The sequence below is a fragment of the Spermophilus citellus genome (assembly GCF_964194105.1).
Source record: "Spermophilus citellus genome assembly, chromosome: 6".
NCBI lineage: Eukaryota > Metazoa > Chordata > Mammalia > Rodentia > Sciuridae > Spermophilus > Spermophilus citellus.
Genome location: NC_138187.1, coordinates 80,781,523 through 80,801,025, shown reverse-complemented (window position 1 = coordinate 80,801,025; position 19,503 = coordinate 80,781,523). Strand labels below are relative to the sequence as shown.

The window sequence follows — 19,503 nt, the reverse complement described above, 5'->3', positions numbered from 1 at the left end:
GCGGCACATGTGTGCCTCTCTCTGCAGGATAGAGTTACTTTGAAAACTCAGGTTTTGAAAAATCTTCAATTGATACTTCTAAGGCTTTCCCACTCTGCTCTCCAGCAACCCCCTTCCTACTTTTTTTTTTAACCAGCAAAACTTGCAAAACAGGTTCCCTGCCTGAGCCTGTGTATGTGTTGTGTGTGTGTGTATATATATATTTTCCCTTGGCCTCTGTGGTTGCCAGTTGTGGGAGAAGGTGTGGAGAATTTTTTAACTCTTTGCTAACTCACCCATATCTTTTGCATGTCTAACCTGGTTTATGGAAGTCACTAGAATCACGCTAAAATCTATTTTTGGTTTTGAGGAAGGGTCAGCAACATCTAAGAGATATTTGATCCTTCTTTCATTCATTCATCTTTCACTATCTCAAATTTTACAGAATACTTACTGTTTGCACAAAGGTTTAGACAACTTCTGCCAAATTTGTACACAACCCTCTAGGTAACACTGAACTCAGCACTCTCTTTTCACCTCTAAACTCACTATAGACACTTAATATTCCTTAAGTCTACGATTGCTGACGCTGAGGCCCCAGAAAGTGGAGTTTGATCCAAGCCCACAGGAATTTATCATAATGTTATCTAGTGGCTGTCATATGCCATAGCATAAAGTTCTTCAGTGGGACTGAAGAGGGAGTTGAATGAACAACACACAGAATGAACTAAGAAGCACTTTCAGAATCCAATTCAACTCTTCAGAGAAACAGCAATAGCTAAAAGAACTGCCTGCTCAGACTTGTCGAAGATCCTGCTGCAAACTTCACCAGGCCCACAGCACGTGTCCTCAAAGGTTAGAGAGCAAAAATATTAACCTCTCCACCTTGCTGAGAGAGAGCAATGCAACCACTTCAAAAACCCAGAATGGCTCTTTTCAGAGGGGGAATTAAAGATGCTTTGGATCCCATCCTCTGATGACTCTGAGTTTTGCATTGCCATAGTTCCCAGTCAACAGATGGGACATTACCTTTGAAGGGAACCAAGAAGTAGACTGGTTTAATATAGCAGCCAGAGTTTGAATACTCCAGGGAGGCAAGGCTATTGTCAGACATTCAATTACTGCCTCTGTGAGTTGCAAATACATCCAGATGAAGCCCAAGCTTATGCTTTACTCAGTGGGGAACAAACACAACGTGAAACAAACAAGAGAGAACCAGATCTAGGTTTTATTTGGTGAAATCTGCAGATGGTGTGGAGGCACAATTCAATTACAGTTATTCCTCAAAGTTCCATTAGAGAGAAGAGCGTGTGAAAGCTGATTCGACAGAGTTGTTCTAATAGGCCAAATCTTCCCTTTAGGTTATTTAGGAAATTACAATATCTTGCCTTTTGCTTACTGAAGTCAAGCTTGGAGAAGAGATCCAAAAGAATCAGGTGGGAAAGGCACATGAAGATAATCACAGAAATAATTTAGAGGTGAAAGCAGCTTGGTTAACCCATTCATGGGCAGGCAGGCAGAGGTAAAGGATGAGTGAAGAATCTGTAACCAAGGATGACATCATTATGATGATGTGAGAATCTTGGACTATTTAGTGTGGGGAATGTTTTGGGCAATAACAATCTCAACAATAAGGGCAAAGCAGAAGGGTGGGGCAGAAATGCCAAGACTTGATTAGAAGTGACCAGGCCAGTAATGATTTTTTCCTCCTGGCTCCAAATGAGGAAAACATGAAAAACTCAGTCACCCTGAATGACATGATTTGCCTAAGACTCTGCACCCCACCAACTAAGTCAGAGCTCAAGAAATGCATGTAGATAAGCTATTTTGTTTCTAAATTTAGCAACATCATGGGTATCTATAATTGCCTCCGGAAGCAAATAAGTTTCTTTCTCTTGAATTTATTTCAACAAATGTATTTTGTAATATAGGTAGAAAACCACTCACTGAAAAAGACCCTGAAAATATAAGCATACAAATAACTGCTAAAAGAGATTACATTTAACACTTGGGAGTCTAAATTTTTGTTTCTTAGGAAACACAAGTAGAAATTGTCATGTAGAAAAGGAATATTTCTTTGAGTAGAAAAACTCCAAACTTTTATCATTCAAATAACCAATCCTTATTCCATTTAGGCTTCACAACAATAGTATGATGAAACTCAGAGAAAGTGAGCCTCAAAGAGAGGTAAGTGGGGCAGGTTCACATGGCTACTAAGTGCTAGAGTCTGTTTGAACCCAGATGGACCTGAGATTTGAACTCAGAACACCTGTGCTTAACCAACAGCTGTTGTTACTCCTAGCTGAATAAAACTGCTCATAACTGAGGATACTAAAATCCCAAGTAAATTAAACCATGCCAAAAGTATTTATTTCTTAGACTTTACCTGAAAGTACATATTGGGTTGCAAAGTGTAAACACACACCTTCCATAGATCTGCCCAGATATAAAGTTAATAGATGGTGCCAGGCTCTGGCAAGGTGGAGACAGGGATGCTCTATCTGCATAGCAGCAGAAGGGAAGGGGAAGTGTTTATTTAGTTCCAGGCTGTGAGCAGGCCTGCAAGGACTGCTCTGTGCAGGGGTAAGGCATTGCAACTCAGAGCTCAGCTCTCATAACCTCAGGGCCAACAGATCCCTAGGAAGCAGATAAGGCTGATGCAACACCAGATACTCAGGAAATATCTGCAATCTGACGTTCTGATCTAAAAAAAAAAAAAAAAAAAAAAAAAAAAAAAAAAAAACACCCTGACAAACACTCAAAGGAGAAAAAAAAAAAAACAAGTATATATTTTTTAAGTTGAGGACATACTTTAGGTATCACCCAAAGAATAAGGACATTTGGACTTCTGAATGTTTTCAGTGGAACCCGACTGTGCTAATTCCTTAATGCTAAGTCCTTGATCTTTCAGCTGTTTTTGATTTTTGTTATTTGTTTTAGAAATTACCCATTCATGTTTTGTCTATTGCTGCAGTTAATTTCACGTGTCACTTGGCTAGGCTATAGTGACCAGTTGTTTGGTCAAACATCAGTCTTAGATATTGTTGGGAAGGTATTTTTAAGATGTGATTAACATTTAAATCAGTAGACTTTGTCTAAAACAGATTACCCATCATAATTCAATCAGTAGAAGACCCTAAGAGCAGACTGAGCTTCCCTGAAGAAAAAGGAATTCCACTGATCCTGTCTCTCTGGAGAACCCTGACAAGCACAGCTTGTAACTCCAGTATATATCTCCACAGTCTTGTTTTCTGGCATAGATCCCAAACCTAAGTCATTTTCACTTAGAGCACCTACTGTCATTTCATATACAACTTATCAAGACCTAAACTCACACAACTGTTTAGCATTTACCTAGCATGAACTGTATCTAATTAAAAAAAATAGACAAATTTGCTATCAAATTAAGATAAAGGGCAATAATGAAATCCACTGGTGGTTACATTCAATGTTAATGGACTGAATTCTCCCATTAAAACTAACAAACTGAATTTTAAGAAGCAAAATAATGTTACATATAGTCCCTAACAAATGCAAACAAATATAAATCAAAAATGATTATATGTGTGTCTATGTACATATGTTTTCTCTTCTTATTTATTTATTTATGCACGCATGCTGGGTACAGAACACAGAGTCTTACCCATGCTAAGTGTGCGCCCTACCACTGAGCTGCATCCTCAAATGAAATGTGGTAATATGAAGAAAACTTATCAAACACTACCTTTAAAAGACAATTTACGAAGACATTGGATCATAACAAGTTTGTTTGCAACAAAGAAGAAAAATGTAGAGCAAAAATTTTTATGTATGCAAGAACAAGATAAGAATAAAATCAGAGAAGATGTTATTGTATTTCACTTGGAACTAAACAGATTTCAAAATAAGAACTGAGGGGCTGGGGTTGTGGCTGAGTGGTAGAGTGCTTGCCTAGCACATGCGAGGCCCTGGGTTCAATCCTCAGCACCACATAAAAATAAATAAAAGTATTGTGTCCAATTATAATCGAAAAATAAATATTTAAAAAAATAAGAGCTGAGAAAAAATTAATAGGAATAATAGAAATAATACATGAGGCATGTGTTGTGTGTGTATGTGTATGTACATTCATGTCTGTGTCTAATAAACATAGAACAGATGATCTGCTCTGATTCTGAAATACTTAAACTTCCATTATGTATTTGGCTACTCCCCCCCACAAAACAATTTAACCATTAAAATATTTTTAAAGTAGAAATTTGACTAACTACATTCTCTGATCATATCCATAAACTTATAAATAAATAATCTGAACTACTCAGAAATTAAATATTCTCAGTCAACCCTTAAAATCCAAAATGAAAATTTAAAAAATTTCAACTTTCTTTAAAACAATGAAACAGAAGATATTTCATGCAAAACCACAGCACACAGACCAAGCTGGTGTCAGGAAACCTATTTCCTTTAATGTGTTCATTATTAAAAGAGAAACACTAAAACTAACTTTAATACTCATTATAAGAGAAAAACCAAGATAACGATAAAAACTATGAAAAAGAAGTTGAGATGTAAGTTAAAAATAACAAGTTAGCAGACAATAATTTGGAAATAATATAGCCAGGAATGGTGGTGCATGCCTGCAATCCCAGCTACTCAGGAGGCTGAGGCAGGAAGATCAAAGTTCAAGACAAACCTCAGCAACTTAGTGACACCCTCAGAAACTTAGGAAACCCTGTCTCAAAATAAGATTTTGAAAAATGGTTAAGGGTATAGCTCAGAGGCAGAATGTTCCTCGATTCAATCCCCATACCCCCCCCACACACACATAAACTGATACTTAAAAAAAAAGAAGAAGAAGATTAAGATATCAAGTAAATTTGAGAGAATACAGAACTCTTTTACTCTCTAGGAGTTTATATAGGGACACTAAATTCTTGATATTAACCAGAAGGAAAATAGATGTTTTCTGGAGTTATTGGAGAAAGAATCAGGGAGGTGGAATAAGACTAAGTTGGCCTTTGAATAAGTTATGATTCTCACACTTTCTATATTCAGCATGCTTTTGTGTAGGAGAAAGCTCTGGTTCACTCGAAATGTTTAAAAACAAAAAGGAAAAGAGGAAAAGAACAAAGAAATGGAGGAAGAAAGGAGATGAAGAGTGAACACAAAATATGGAATTCATCACCCATAATTGCCCCACATGTAAGCCCTTCATTGCTCTCCTACCGACACTACCTGTAGTCACCACTCCACCCACCTTCTCTCCCTTTACCACTTTGGTGCAGTTTTATCATGACTGTTGGCTGCCCCAGCAAATACTCATGAAGCAGAATCATTGCACTAATGCAGAAACACATCTTGAGTGCAAACATGATACAAGACAAATCCTCCAGGTATGGCCAAGAATTGCAGTCCCCTCTCCATACTTTGTCAAATTCAGCCCTCAGTTCAAAGTTCCGTCAGCCAGCCCTAGCACAGTTCGCCTTCACACCTGTGTAGGTCGACAGCTACCCCTTGAAAATCACAGCTTAGGGGACTGGAAAGAAGAAGGAAGAGTGGGCCTGATGGGTTAGAGATGCTGGGATGACAGTGTCAAGGGAGGCTGTTGCTAAAGCAGGGTGGTGACAACTCTGCCAAGGGGAGAATTTTTTAAAAAAATAGAAAACTCACTGAGTTCTGGACAAGAGCTTTTTCTCCAAATTCCACCCCATCAACGGACACCAATAGGTGACACTCTGATGTCATTTTCTACCCGTTTCTTTCCTGATTATTGTTAGTAGTACTTCACGGTTCTCTGGTTCCCCAGTGTTTCCACACAACATGGTCAGATGATACAGGTGACTTGCTAAAGGTCCTAGCCAAGGTAGAAGGCAGAGAGAGCCCAGAGCCCAGGCCTTGGGTGCCCCACTGAGAGCTGTCACCTTTCTGCTCCACCTGCATCAGCCCTTTCACAACCCCATCCTCCCTGCATCAGTCATGACATGGTCCCCCTTTTTCTCCCCAACATCTGGTGTGTCATGTTGGTAGCCATTCTGGCTGAGCTCCTCTCCAGCCACCACCCTGGGCCTATCACTGTGGGCCTGGACACTGCTGTCACTTCTAGGCCAGCACCCATGCTCTTCCATCTTGTGGATTACTGAGAGGCTGACCTTTAAACTTTGCTTTTACTCTACTGCCATGTTCAAGGCTACCACAGGGCCTGTATCTGCTGGTCCGCACTTTCTCCTGATATTCAAGGCCCAACACAACCTGGCTTCCTTCTTGAATCTACTGATTTCCTACTTTCCCAAAGGCCACTTCTGTCTTATTTAGATTGTCCTACCCCTTGAGCCACAAGGAAGCCATATCCATTGTCTCAACATTGCCTCTCTTGACCTCCCCTCTCCATCAGAATGCCCCCATGTCTTGATCCTATTCATTCAAATACTGAGCTCTCGGTTTCCTGGCCATAGATAGATTTAAATACCTGCTATGTACTGGGATTTGGGGAAATAGTTAGGAAAAGGCTCTTGGAGTCTTCCATCATTCCCATAGACTCTTTGCAAATTCTGATCTCCAGTGTGAAATCTTTCCTTGGTGCTCTGTGTTCCAGCAAACTTTTGAAATACATATTACCATTTCCTAATGCATGTCTCATAAAACATGAGTTCCTAAATCAATGCTTTTGTGGGTCAGATAGTTTGGGGAAACACTGAACATTTTATTTTATTTTTGCAGTTCTGAGGATCAAACCCAGGACCTCATGCATATTAAGCAAACCTATTACCACTGAGCTATACCCCCAGCCCAATGCTGAATATTTCATTTCTTATCCACCTGCCTCCAATATCTGTACCTGAAATTCACTGGCAATATCTATTCACTTATTTAAGGTCTGGTCTAGAAGGCACGCAGAGGAAAAAGCCTATAATCCAAGCTACTGGGGAGGCTGAGGCAGGAGCATTACATGTTCAAGGCCAATCTGGACAACTTGGAGAGATACTGTCTCAAACACAGAAAGGGCTGAGATAAAGCTCAATGGCAGATTGTTAGTGGGATTGAACCCAGAGAGCCACTACTACAGAATCACTAACAACAACAAAGATCTGGTCCATGTGTAGAAATTCATTTCACTTTGGTTAACCTCAAGAATCTTCCCCTAATTTAAAACTTTCTCCCCATTCTTCAAACCACTATTAACAACCTGGAGACCTAGGATTCTGTAGAAGATACCTGTACATATTGCTGGTCTAGATCATTGCAATTTAGAACTTTCACTGATTGGAGATATCCAGGTGTCCTGGCCTTGGCTTTCCAACCAGAATGCCTTCCCCTTAATGAGAAGAGTTTTGACACGTCTTTAACACCTGCTACAGTGGAGAAGAATTACATAATCTAATCCTCATTCCAGTCATACTGTTTGTCTCTTGCTTCAGCTAAGAAAAAGCCTCAGGGAAACTGACTCACCTACAACCCCGCAGCTAAGGGCATCCCAGCATATATAAAGTCCATTTTATCACACACAGAATTCCAACTCCTTCCATTAAAGAGGTGTATCCTTGGCAGGTCAGAGGTTGGGTTTTGTACTTTGTATATAATGCCCAAAGCTGAGCTCAGCCTGTAGGTCCACCATAAATAACCATTTGACGGAATAAATCCAAGAACACACCTGCAGGAGGAAGAATGAATAAATGGCTAGGAAGTAAGCTTGATCAGTGAAGACAGGAAGGGTAATTTAGACTTTTGCTATGTGAGTTCTATGTCTGTGTATCGGATTAAATCACACTGGTCTTTTTTAGATCCCTCTATATGAAAAATTTCCGTCTAATTTGGTGGCAATTTTCTCTAGGTTTTGCTGATTACCGTTTTCCAGGTGTCTCCTGCCACCGCATAGCTATACTTTGAATCTTGCCTCCCCTACTTTCCCACCTACTTCAGGGCACTCCTTAGCAGGTTTTCCACTAGAATTTTATTTTGACTTTTTTTTTTCTCAGTGCTCTTAATATAGCTCTCTTCTCAAGTTGTGCTCTCTTGTTCTTCTACAACACTAATTAAAATGAAAGTGAATGGTGAGGTTGGTGGCACCCAATTAAACATGGATCAAAAGGCACACATTATGAATGATCCCAGTTAGGATGCTTTTTCCTCTTTTCTGTATCCTGAATGATCAATGTCAAATGGAAGGTCAATTTTGCAAGTAAAACTGGAACCCCTGGATTTCTGTCTGTTCGCTCACTGATGCCCTACTTGACATATTCCAAATCTTCTGAGATGCACTTCCACAACTCCACGATTCTTTTGGGAGGTGGGGAGAGGGGAATGTTGGGATGGAACCCAGAGCCTCACAACATGCTAGGTAAGCACTCTGCCCATAACCTGTAAGTCACAATTCAAAATGTAAGTCCTCTCAAAACACTTCCAGGTGAGCTCCTGCGTCTAGTTCCATAAGTATTAGATTATTCTTTCTGTTCATAATTTGACTCTTATTTTCATCATATGTAGATTTAGATGACTATTGTTTCTGATGCTCACTCCTTTAGACGTATGAAGATTATTTGGTATTTCTCTGAGGACCAGAAATGGTTTTATGCTGATTCTTCCAAAAAGCACATTCTTTACTCCCAGGGCTCTAGGATTTCATTAAACACATACTATACACATACTAATACAAATTCTGTAGCTATGACTGGTGATTCTCTTCTGACACCATGGTCCCTCCGTCTGCTGGTATTGCTCTGGCGATACTAGCATTTTCCCAGTGTTCATCTGTCTCATCTATTACCATTTGTGTCACTGCTTCCTTACTGCAAGCTCCTTTTGTTCTCCAAATTAGTAAAGGAAGATGCAAGCAGGAGACTGGCACCTCAGACATTTTAGGATCATGAGTAAAATTTCATACTTACTGGCACTAGGCAGACTATGTGTTGAGATGGCATCATCACAAGCCCGAAGAAGCTAGAATTACTGTCATTGTACAAATAGCTTCTCTAGAGAGTTGCCCCCAAGTGACAAGACTTTGTGTGTGGAAGAGACAAAACATTTTTGTGTCATTCCATAAATTACCACAAATGAACTACAGGGCTTATTTGTTACGAAGCATAATCTAGACTATCCTGATACATCAGTTTTAAGACATGCATCTCCTATTGGCTCCTTTTTCTCTTTAAAACTTATTATTTGAAAGAGGCCAGCAGGCTACTGAAAGATAGTGTACAGGAGGGAGAAATAGCAGAGGCAGGCTGCACCCACTATTCTTGTTTGCGACATCAAATGACTTCTGCACAAAAATATGTTACTTGCTTTGTCCTGAAAAGCATGTCACCCTTCCTCTTCAGTCTGTGACATTCATCGTCTCTGTGGCTCACAGCAAAGTTGTTTACATCATGGTCTTTCTTTGATTGGAAGAGTTGAGGTCTAGTAATCACTGCTTCTCTTTTATATTAACCCTGCTTTTCATTGGAGAGTTTTCTCTATTTGAATGTAAAGTCAAGGTCACAGGAATCCTTGGTAGCATGCATTCCTCCTTTAGCTTTCCTTTCCTGTCTCATTCCCGAAAGCCATCCACTCCACAGGTCCTGACATTTGCCTCTTTTATTCAGGGTCCAGGGGTTGTTTTCTTCTCTCCATTGTTAATACTTTTCATAGTTTTCTGTGAGTTTTGAGCAAACAGGAGTCAAAATGCCTTTAACCTACCAACTTACAGTTTGCCTCTGCAGACCTGCTCTCCTGACTCAAATGCAATTAAAACTTTTCTCGTTCTTTGCCTTTAACTTTCCATGATTCTTGACAAAATCAAGTATATGTATACTTCTGAAAAGAAGAAGTCAGTCAAAGGAATAGATTACGTTGAGGCTGAGCCACAAGTTTCAACTTGTTGTTGTATACAACAACTCTTCTCCAGTGAATCAAGTTTTTGAAAGGTCATTGAAAGAGTAGGACGAACTATGACTTGGAGTGTTTATGAATAAACATGCAGATAGCTTCCTGATTTTCACTTTGGACTTGTTAGCACAGCTACATTTCAGTGCTGGATACATATGACTCTAGCACAGAATCGTAAATGGTGCAGAACTCACCAGGCACAGAGAAACTAAGCAGGCTCTGGTGCTGCTTCCACATGAACAAGTCCAAGAAGAGGCTGGCTGAGGAGGGGGATGCCACAGAGGCCTGGTGGGCACTCAACAGCAGCAGCCATAAGCAAAGGTCTTGTGGCCCTACTGAACCTCATTGTTCATGTTCTTATCTCCTTATTTTGGTCCACCATAATGTTCACATGGAAGGGCAACATGTTCAAGTTTCTCTTCTTCTTCATGTGGAACAAAAGAATACATCAGATTTTTAAAAATATTTTGTAGTTGTAGTTGGACACAATACCTTTATTTTATTTACTTATTTTTATGTGGTGCTGAGGACCGAACCCAGGGCCTCGCACATGCTAGGCGAGCACTCTACCGCTGAGCCACAACCCCAGCCCAACAAATCAGATTTTTTTTTTTTAAAGAGAGAGAGACAGAGAGAAGGTTTTAATATTTATTTTTTAGTTTTCGGTGGACACAACATCTTTATTTTATTTTTTCGTGGTGCTGAGGATCGAACCCAGCACCCCGCGCATGCCAGGCGAGCATGTTACTGCTTGAGCCACATCCCCAGCCCAGATTTTTAAGTTAAAAGAGTAGCTGGGTGTTGTGACACATGCCTGTAATCTCAGTAGCTCACTAGGCTGAGACAAGAGTTCAAAGCCAGCTTAAGCCCTAAGCCCTAAGCAACTCAGTGAGACCCTGTATCTAAAAAAAAAAAAGGAAAAAAAAAAGAATTAAAGGGCTGTGGGGAGCTGGGGTTGTAGCTCAGTGGTAGAGCACTTGCCTATCATGTGTGAGGCCCTGGGTTTGATTCTCAGCAGCACATATAAATAAATAAAATAAAGGTCCATTTACAACTAAAATAAATATATATTTAAAAAAGGGGGGGGAACTGTGGATGTGGCTCAGTGGTTTAATCCCTGGAACAACAAGAAGAGTACTGTACATAGGTTAATTGTAGCCACAAAGCAGGTACAATGTGCCTAGTTAGCTACATAGAAATTCTACGAATAACTGAGAGACAAAGACTATAAAACTTTTCTTTTTTTTTTTTTCAGAAAGGCTCCTGAGTGAAGGAAGGAAAGCTGTTCTCTAGAGGTGGGGGCCAGTTGGATATCTGTTTCTTTATAAGTGAAGACATGAAAGAAGAGCATTTGCAAACCGTATGGTTACATGGAGACCAAGAGTAGGAAGCACTGTTGAACTACAGAGCATTTCAAAGAAGCAACTTTCTGTGGGTGTAAAACACACCCAGAAATCTTTTTTTGTACCGAGGAGTGAACCCACCGGTGCTTCACCACTGAGCCACATCCTTGCCCCTTTTTTATTTTGAGAGAGAGTCTAACTAAATTGCTTGGGGCCTCACTAGGTTGCTGAGGTTGGCTTTGAACTTGCAATCCTCCTGCCTCAGCCTCCCAAGCTGCAGGGATGATAGGCATGTGCCACTGTTCTGAGCCAGAAATCATTTTTTTAAAATGGTGGTTTTATATACCCTGCAACTGAATAAGATTTACCTTTTTAAAGAAATTTAAGGTGGAAACAGAAATCATGATTATGTCTCTATTGCCTGACCCAATAGCATGCATATAATCCATTGCCAAATGTTGGAAGAATTAAAAGTGGAAGAAGCAACATCCAGGTCTGTCATGAAGGGAAAGATCATAGACTTCCAAAGCTCTGGTCTTGGTTCAAATGCTGACTTCTTGAGTTGGGGAAAAATATGTGTCTTTCTTAGCTTCTCAGCCTACTTTGTGTCTGCCCAAATTATAGTCCACCGTTTAATTCTTGGATTCTCTATTTCTTCTTATGTGTACCAATGATCACATTCTAATTGAAATAGAAATAGTGACTCTTTCTTCATTCAAAATATTTTGATCATTCCTAATCTATGTTAAATGCTCACCTAAATGCTGAGTATCAAAAGTGATTAAAACAAGATTCCTGCCCTTCAAAGGCTTATTCTAGATAGAAGAGAAACAAACAAACAAACAAACAAGAATTGTAGTACACCACAATTAGATGCTACAATAATGGCATGATTAGATATTGCAATATCAGCACTGCTCAATGTTTTGACGAGCTCAGAAGATAGGGCATTTGGACAGGATCTTGAAGAGCTAATCTATGTACATGAATGATTATTTCTTCAACTGACTTGAAAACAGGGCCACATCTTGTAGTTTGTATTCTTCCGGATGCCTTTTCCATGGTAAATGCCAAATAAATACATTTGAGATTGAAAATAAACTGAATAAAATCTGAAAGTGATGCTTTTAATGAAAGAAAAATATAAGCTTCAGAAACATATTATTTTCTGACAAGGGGTTAAATAAAACTTTTCAGGTCCTCCAGTATTTGTTTGTAAAAAATAAAATCACTTCAAATATTCATTTTGAAATACCAGCCTCTGAGAGTCTTTTTTTTTGGGGGGGGTGGATACCATAAACCAGGACAATATAATGCTAAGCTTAATCTTCAGTAAAAGGTTCCATCAGCTTCTTTCTCAGCAATCTATGGTGGAGGTACTGTCATCCCTTGACAAGTGAGGGAACTGAGACAGAGAAAGATAAGCTCCAAACTACAAAAATCAGCAGGAAGTGAAGGCTGGGTTCCAACCAGCCTTGTCTCACTCCAGAGTGACACCTCAGCCACCAGGCCAGGAGGCCTCACTGGTGATTGGCCTGCACAACTAAAAAAGGATTAGGAGTGTGCAGGGATCTGGGAATGGTGACAGCTGCTCCTATGCAGATAAGCATTAGGCTGCACTAGTGGTCATGCACCTTTCCAGCCATGCAGAAGGGCCTTAAAGTAACCCTTCACTTTTCAATAACTTAGGCCAAAGAAAACTCTTGACCACTATTTTTTTTTTAAAGACTCAAATGTAAGTTTTTCAACCATGAATCTTCTGGGGTTTGGATTCAGATTTTGAAACATAAGGCCTACTCTCATTCTCATTGTCTTTGATACCAAGGAATTACAACCTAGATTTTCCTGTTATCCAGATAGTTCATGTCAGTCGCCAGATATGTCATTGCAACATCCTATTCTCTCTCTTGCTTGCTCATTGGCGCTGCTCTTAAAAAGTAAGATCAAGGGGAAGCCGCCAGGAACGCAGCCAGGGGCAGAGGACCTGAGAACCTCGGTATCTAGAGATGCACATCAGACTTTAAGTCATTGGACTTCCTCCTTGAGGCTGGTCATGTGCTCTTTCTGCAGAGGAAGTCTGGGAGACTTCAGAGTGAAAAGGTCTGGGAAGAACAAAGGGTGTCACAAAGAAAAGGACTGGGAGCTGGGTGCAATCGATGGCACAGGCTTGCAGCCCAAGGTACTCACGGGGCTGAGGCAGGACGATCATGAGTTTGAGGCCACCTCGACAATTTAGCAAGACCCTATCTCAAAAAAAAAAAAAAAAAAAAAGAAAAAGAAAAGAAAAAAGAAAATAGCTGGAAATGTAAGCTTGGGGGTAGAGCATTTCTGGGTTCAATTCCCAGTACCACAAAAAGGAAAAGAACAGGAAAATAGGTGATAAATAATGGAACAAAACAAAAGATGAGGTGACTAGGCATTTCATCATGAAATTCCACCATGCCCAAGCTTATTTCTGGCTGGTAAGGGTTTGGTTTGCTTGCAAAGGCACAGCAGCGACTGGAACATGTGTACACAAATCTGTCCATCAAAATCTCACCCACTTTGAATAGTCAGCATGGAACACAAAAGAGGAATAAAGACAGAATGTGGTTTTTGTTCATCCTGCATTACTGGGAAGGGATAGTCGACTGGCTGTGGCAAGGCTATCCCCACGGAGGAGACGTATGTAACAAGAGACCAGAGCTGGAGACCACAAACCATATTCCTATCCCCTTTTACCTGCTACCATGTACCCCTCACAACTTTCTGGTTACAATTAGCTGCTCACATAGTATTTCTAGTCAAAGCTACCATCATCATAGTGTTGGCAATAATATTGACATTGCAAATAAGAACAATTGAGATATTTGGGGAACATAATAGAAAAGAATACCAATTTTGACAGGTAAATTTCTATATTTCATATATTATATATATATAGCAGTACTGGGAATTGAACCCACAGATATTCTACTTCTGTGCTACATTCCCAGCCCTTTTTATTATTTGGGGGCAAGGTCTCACTAAGTTACCCAGGTTGGTCTAGGACATGTAATCCTCCTGCCTTGGCTTCTCAAGTAGCTGGGATTACAGGTACATGCCCCAGTGCTGGACTATACATTTTAACTTTTAAATAAAAATATTTCCCTTCTCACTCAACACATGATTATGTTAGTCTTTTTCATCGTAGCCTTGTCCCCAAATACCAGCGTGTCTCCTGCCCATGTAGTCAGACCACACTATCTACTCTAAGCTGTGACATTTTGTGAGATAGTGGAATAAACTTGTGAGATAGTAGAATAAACAAGCGTTCTGAGTTCAGGCTTATTTCAGTTCAAATTGCAACTTTCCTCAGTATATTGTGCAACTGTAATTTATCCGAGTTCAAGTTTCCTCAGTCTGAACAGCTCTGGATAAGATATTGTGTGTCTCAAAAAGTAACAGAGCAGGGAAGAGCAGAGATTCCATTTCCAAGATGCACAGTAACCCTACTATCAACAGAAAAAAAGGTATTTTCTGTACATGCTTAGACAGCCTTCCTTTCCTAATTATCAAAGACTCAATCACCAGTCTGTCTTGACATTCACCAGGATCTTTTCTCCTCCTCTGCACCTACTGCCTTTTGGCTGTGTGAGCAAAGAGTGAACACACCCTCACATCTGTAGGCACTCTGACAAAAGATCCTTAGAAAGGAGGATGCATGAGATTGAGGGTATAGATTGAAATTATACCTGCTGATGCCAATTTCCCACTTGCATGCTAATCAAAAGCTGGGAGAGTCGGACATAATTTTGGCAACTAGCTGGCAAGACAGTAGAGCACAAACCCTGAAAGTGTCTCTCTCCCTGGAGGGTAGAGATCAGTCCCTGCCTGTCCCCCTCCCCCTGCCCACCCACCATGCACAAAGGCTAAGTGCTCTCTGCTTCCTTGACTACCTTCTCTATACTCAAAGTTCAATCTGATAACATGCCAGAGAGGTCCACAGAGGAGGCTTCACATCTCCTAGGACCCCAAACCTGCTCTGTCTGCTAAAAAGTAATTGCACACAGCCAAGAGACAACACCACCCCCGGCCACAGTTGGGTGATATCTGTGTAGTTGTCAAGATAAACAGAGAAAACAAGTCGCTAAAGACAGCAGAAAGCAAGGCCCGCAGAAGGAAATCATCTATGATTAAAAAGAACAGAAGCAAGCTGAGGGAAGCAAGCTTAAAGAACAGCCTGAGGAAGAGTGTTCACCACAAGGCCATCCTAGGCTCCCTTCTGCCCTAACAGGAATTTATGCATTGGTAAATTCATTTATCCACTGGTTCGCTGAGCTAAGCACTCAGTGCTTTCAGGGTGCATCGTAGTTGGTGTCATGCTTTTACTCGGTAAGATAAAACCCCTTCATTGCCTGCACTTTAGATGGATCTGTGGTTGAAATGGGAAGGCTCTCCCAGGAAATGGCAAGCTTTCTGGCCCTTCTTCTCTGGTCAGATCTCTTGTTTTCTTGCTGTGCTGCTAAAGAAGAATGAGCTTTCAGGTTAAACCTTTGCTACCCCAAGCTGGAAAAGAGATCTTGGAATGGCCAAATGGCAGGCCCAATCTACTAAACCATTTTCTCCCCTTAAACTAACGATCAGTTGGCATGGCCTTGTGCTCACTGAGGAATGAGTTACCTAAGCAGGGGTGGCGCACCTCCTTACCTGGTCTCTCAGCCTTTCTTGGTGGCCCATGATCGCTGTGGCATGATGGGGGTATTTCTGCTTTAGGTGTTCCAGGAAAGCTTCTCTCTTTCTATCCATCTCCGATGTTTGCATTCCCAGTATTTCTTTGGAACTTCGGGGCCCCCCTAGAGTGTGTCTCCTTGGGATGTTTCGGGAAGACTTGGAAACTGAAGTACGATTGCTTCCATTAGAGAGGCGCTCCTTGGTTCTGCGGCATTCTGCATCTTCTACTGATGTTACATGCAGATTGCTTTTTCCTTGTTCTGCAAAATGAAAAAAAATACATTTTGCAATTAATGATTTCACACAAGAAATCTCATTTATAGAACACCAACAGGGTTGGTGGCAGTTGTTAATGAATCATTGTAACTTAGCAAACCTTTTCCCTTTTCCTTTGCTTTTTCTTTTGTATCAAAAAAAGGGGAAAATATCTATAATCAGGAGAAATATGAAAAATTACACTGTAGAAATAAAAGATGTTGTAGCGAAAGCCCTGCTATTTCTGACTTTCCTTCCCTGAAGTTATTCCTAAGAAGAACACTTGTTGAGACCCATTGTCTGCAAGCAATTGGGTCACCCTTTACCTTCATCTATAATTACACCAAAATTAACACCAGTGATTCTGATTATTTCTGTATTTGTAATTATAGCATCGTCCTGGTGACAGGATTTTTATGTTTTTATAAATTGAAGATGGTTTTCATCACTAAGAACAAAAATAGCTATCACCCTACACATAGCCAGATAATCATTGACACATGTGAACAACTTGAAAACTCTATTCTTCCATTAGCATAAGTCAAAAGCAAGCAGAGCATATCATTAGAGGTATTAATCAAGGGGATAGGAAGATTTAAAGACATTTTACTTGTAGTGGACTTTACTTAAAACACACAAAGAAAAGGAAGAGCTATGGTGTGTGTTGATAACTTTGATCTAGATAGACTGCCACAAACTGACCTTTAAGGGACAAGTTGGTTTACACTTAGAACAGGGCAACTAAGACATGCAGGGTCACTGGGGATCCCCATTGATTCTCAGTGGGGATTCCTTCTCAATACATTTCAGTTAACTAGAAAAAGGAGTTAGTTCCTTTTTTTAAAAAAGCCAGTTGAGGAAATGAAAGTTAAAAACTTTCAGAAGCAAGTCAGAAACTGGATGGATTCTCTTTATAAAGTCTCAAGGATGACAGTTGTTGTCACATAGTCTTAGAGACGCAGGCAGAAGAATATGTCCCTATCCACTGAATTCCCTGGAAAAAACACTAGATTGGGACTTGGGAGTCCTGTCTTTAATCCTAGATTCAGAACACACAATTTGACCCCTCTTAGCCTCATTTTCTACACTAATAAAGTAAGGATGGTTAGCGGGGCACGGTGGCACATGCCTGTAATCCCAGCATGTAGGGAGGCTGAAGCAAGAGGATTGCAAGTTTGAGACCAGCCTCAGCAACTTAGCAAGACCTTCTGTCAAAATAAAAAGGGATGTAGTTCAGTAGTAAATCACCCCTGGGCTTATTCTCAGTACAAAAAAAAAAAAAAAAAAAAAGAGGCTGGTTGGACTAGCATTAGAAATGCCAAGAGCCTTCTACCTCTAAATTCTTTAAATCTACTATAAATTTTTAAAATAATACATTTCCAATAGCAATTTATTTGCCAATAATTTAAAGTTAAATGCAGGAAAATAGGTTCCATATTTGACAGTTCTGCTCATTTGCATCAGAAAAACAGAGATCCAAACCTTCACACTAGAGATACAAAATGACAGCTTTCCAGAGTTAGGAATAAACCAAGTTCCCTAAAAGCAACGCCATCAACATAGTTTCCTCTTTGCCTAGAAATATCTGTACATAGAACTCTAGGTACAGACTCTCTTTGCTTAAGCATAAAAAGAAATAATAATAATCTAGGGCTGGTTTTCCTGTTATAGTCTTCCAAAACTTGATGTGTGTTCTGGGAATAATATTTCTTGTTTACCCTTCACTTCTCATTATATTGCTAATTATAGCATCTCCATCAGACACAGATGAAGAAAGGGAGGAAAAACACAGCCAAATTAGTTAATCCTATTTTTCGTTAGTTTCAGCAGTAAGTTTAAAGAGGGGGAAAGATGGAACTGTTGGTTAAAAGATAACTGAGGGATTCACTGTAATTTCATTTATTTAGGTTCCTCTTTTAATGTGCAGATTCACATAATGGCTACTTTTTGTTTGTTTATTTGTTTTTGTTTTTGTTTAGGGTCAGTCCCCTCATAACATAAAAGTAACAGATCTAGTGCATAAAACAAAACGCAGGCCTGGGGATGTGGCTCAGTGGTGGAGTGCTTACCTAGCATATGCAAGATCTGGGGTACGATCCCCAGAACCATAAAAATAAAGGTAAATGCAGAGAAGGTTGATAAACACACATGCAATCTGAAGATGTTGATCATTTAAGTGTGTGTTGCCCGTGCATTTTGTATTAGCCAAAATTGCTATATACCTGATATAATACTGTTAATTTTCAGTAGATTTTTTAAGATTTTTTTAAATATTTATGTTTTAGTTATAGGTGGGCACAATATCCTCATTCTACCATTTTACTTTTATGTGGTGCTGAGGATCGAACCCAGTGCCTCATGCATGCTAGGCGAGCACTCTACCACTGAGCCCCAGCCCCAGCCCAATTTTTAAGATTATTTTTGACAGCATTAAAATAGTGTTTTTAAAACTACCCAGGATAGCTAGATTAATGAACAGGATTGAGTCTCTGGAAAGGTGATGTCTTTGCAGTTATTACGCTCCACATTCACCAGATGGATAAATGTTCATGCCTAGCGTCCCACCACCAGCAGAAAGCTGCTTCCTGCTTGGCTATGACACCCAGACTCCCCTGAGCTATTCTATTTCATCCAAGGATCATCAGAAGAGGTCAAGCCAGCCAGAACAGTAACCCCTTGGAGTCTAAAAAGAGTTTTCTACTTTCTTCTTTAAAATAAATTTGGAGAAGAGCTAGAAGGAGGGTCTTGTAGGTCATTATCAATCTTCTGTCAATGTTAACCTTAGGGTGGCCTCAACTAACTTGGACTCTAAACCCTCATTCTTTCCAACACTTTTCACTGTGGATGCCACATCAACCTTACGCTGCTTTTCGACTTTTTTCTCTTGTGGATTTTTGACAAGGTTTATTGGGATGCAGAGGAAAGCAGTTTGGACCTCCCGCCCAATGATAAAGATCAGTGCCATCTGCCCCCTGTCCCACCACCAGGCACCTGCTCCACTGTCACCAGCACTCCAGCAACCAACACAAAAGCCACTTCACGTGCTTCCCAGTCACCTGAGTCTCTTCCTCACTTAAGGCTCCACTCTTGGAAGCTGTCAACTCCCACACCTGAGCGAGAAGTGACAGCTCTTAACATTCTGGCATTTGAGGAGAACCTGGTCTTTCAGTTGAGGAGAAGGACTAAGCAGGGTTACAAATAAACAAGAAAGGGAACTGGCAAAGGACATTTCATCACAATTCCTCAGTCATGGAGTCAGAGAACTGAGTCCCGCCAATGCCTCATTATCCACATGAATAGAAAAAGCTCAAGTGTGGATTAACCAAGGCTTCCAAACAGAAATACAATTCTATTTCTTGTTTGGAATGAGCTTTGGTGCTAACATTTAAACATG

The 19,503-nt window shown here is 40.2% G+C and overlaps 1 protein-coding gene across 15 annotated transcripts in view; it reads right to left on the bottom strand.

Annotated features, from left to right (window-relative positions):
* The window catches only part of KIAA1217, a 406,156-nt gene that overhangs the window by 279,258 nt on the left and 107,395 nt on the right, over positions 1-19,503 (bottom strand). For 14 of the 15 annotated variants that reach the window (XM_081297957.1, XM_081297956.1, XM_081297967.1 and 11 more), the window contains one exon: positions 15,831-16,114. The exons of the other annotated variant lie outside the window; for it this stretch is intronic. In XM_081297957.1, coding sequence (XP_081154083.1) covers positions 15,831-15,944 — 114 coding nt within the window. In that variant the 5' untranslated portion in view covers positions 15,945-16,114. The remainder of the gene's footprint in view (positions 1-15,830; positions 16,115-19,503) is intronic. 15 annotated transcript variants of the gene reach the window in all.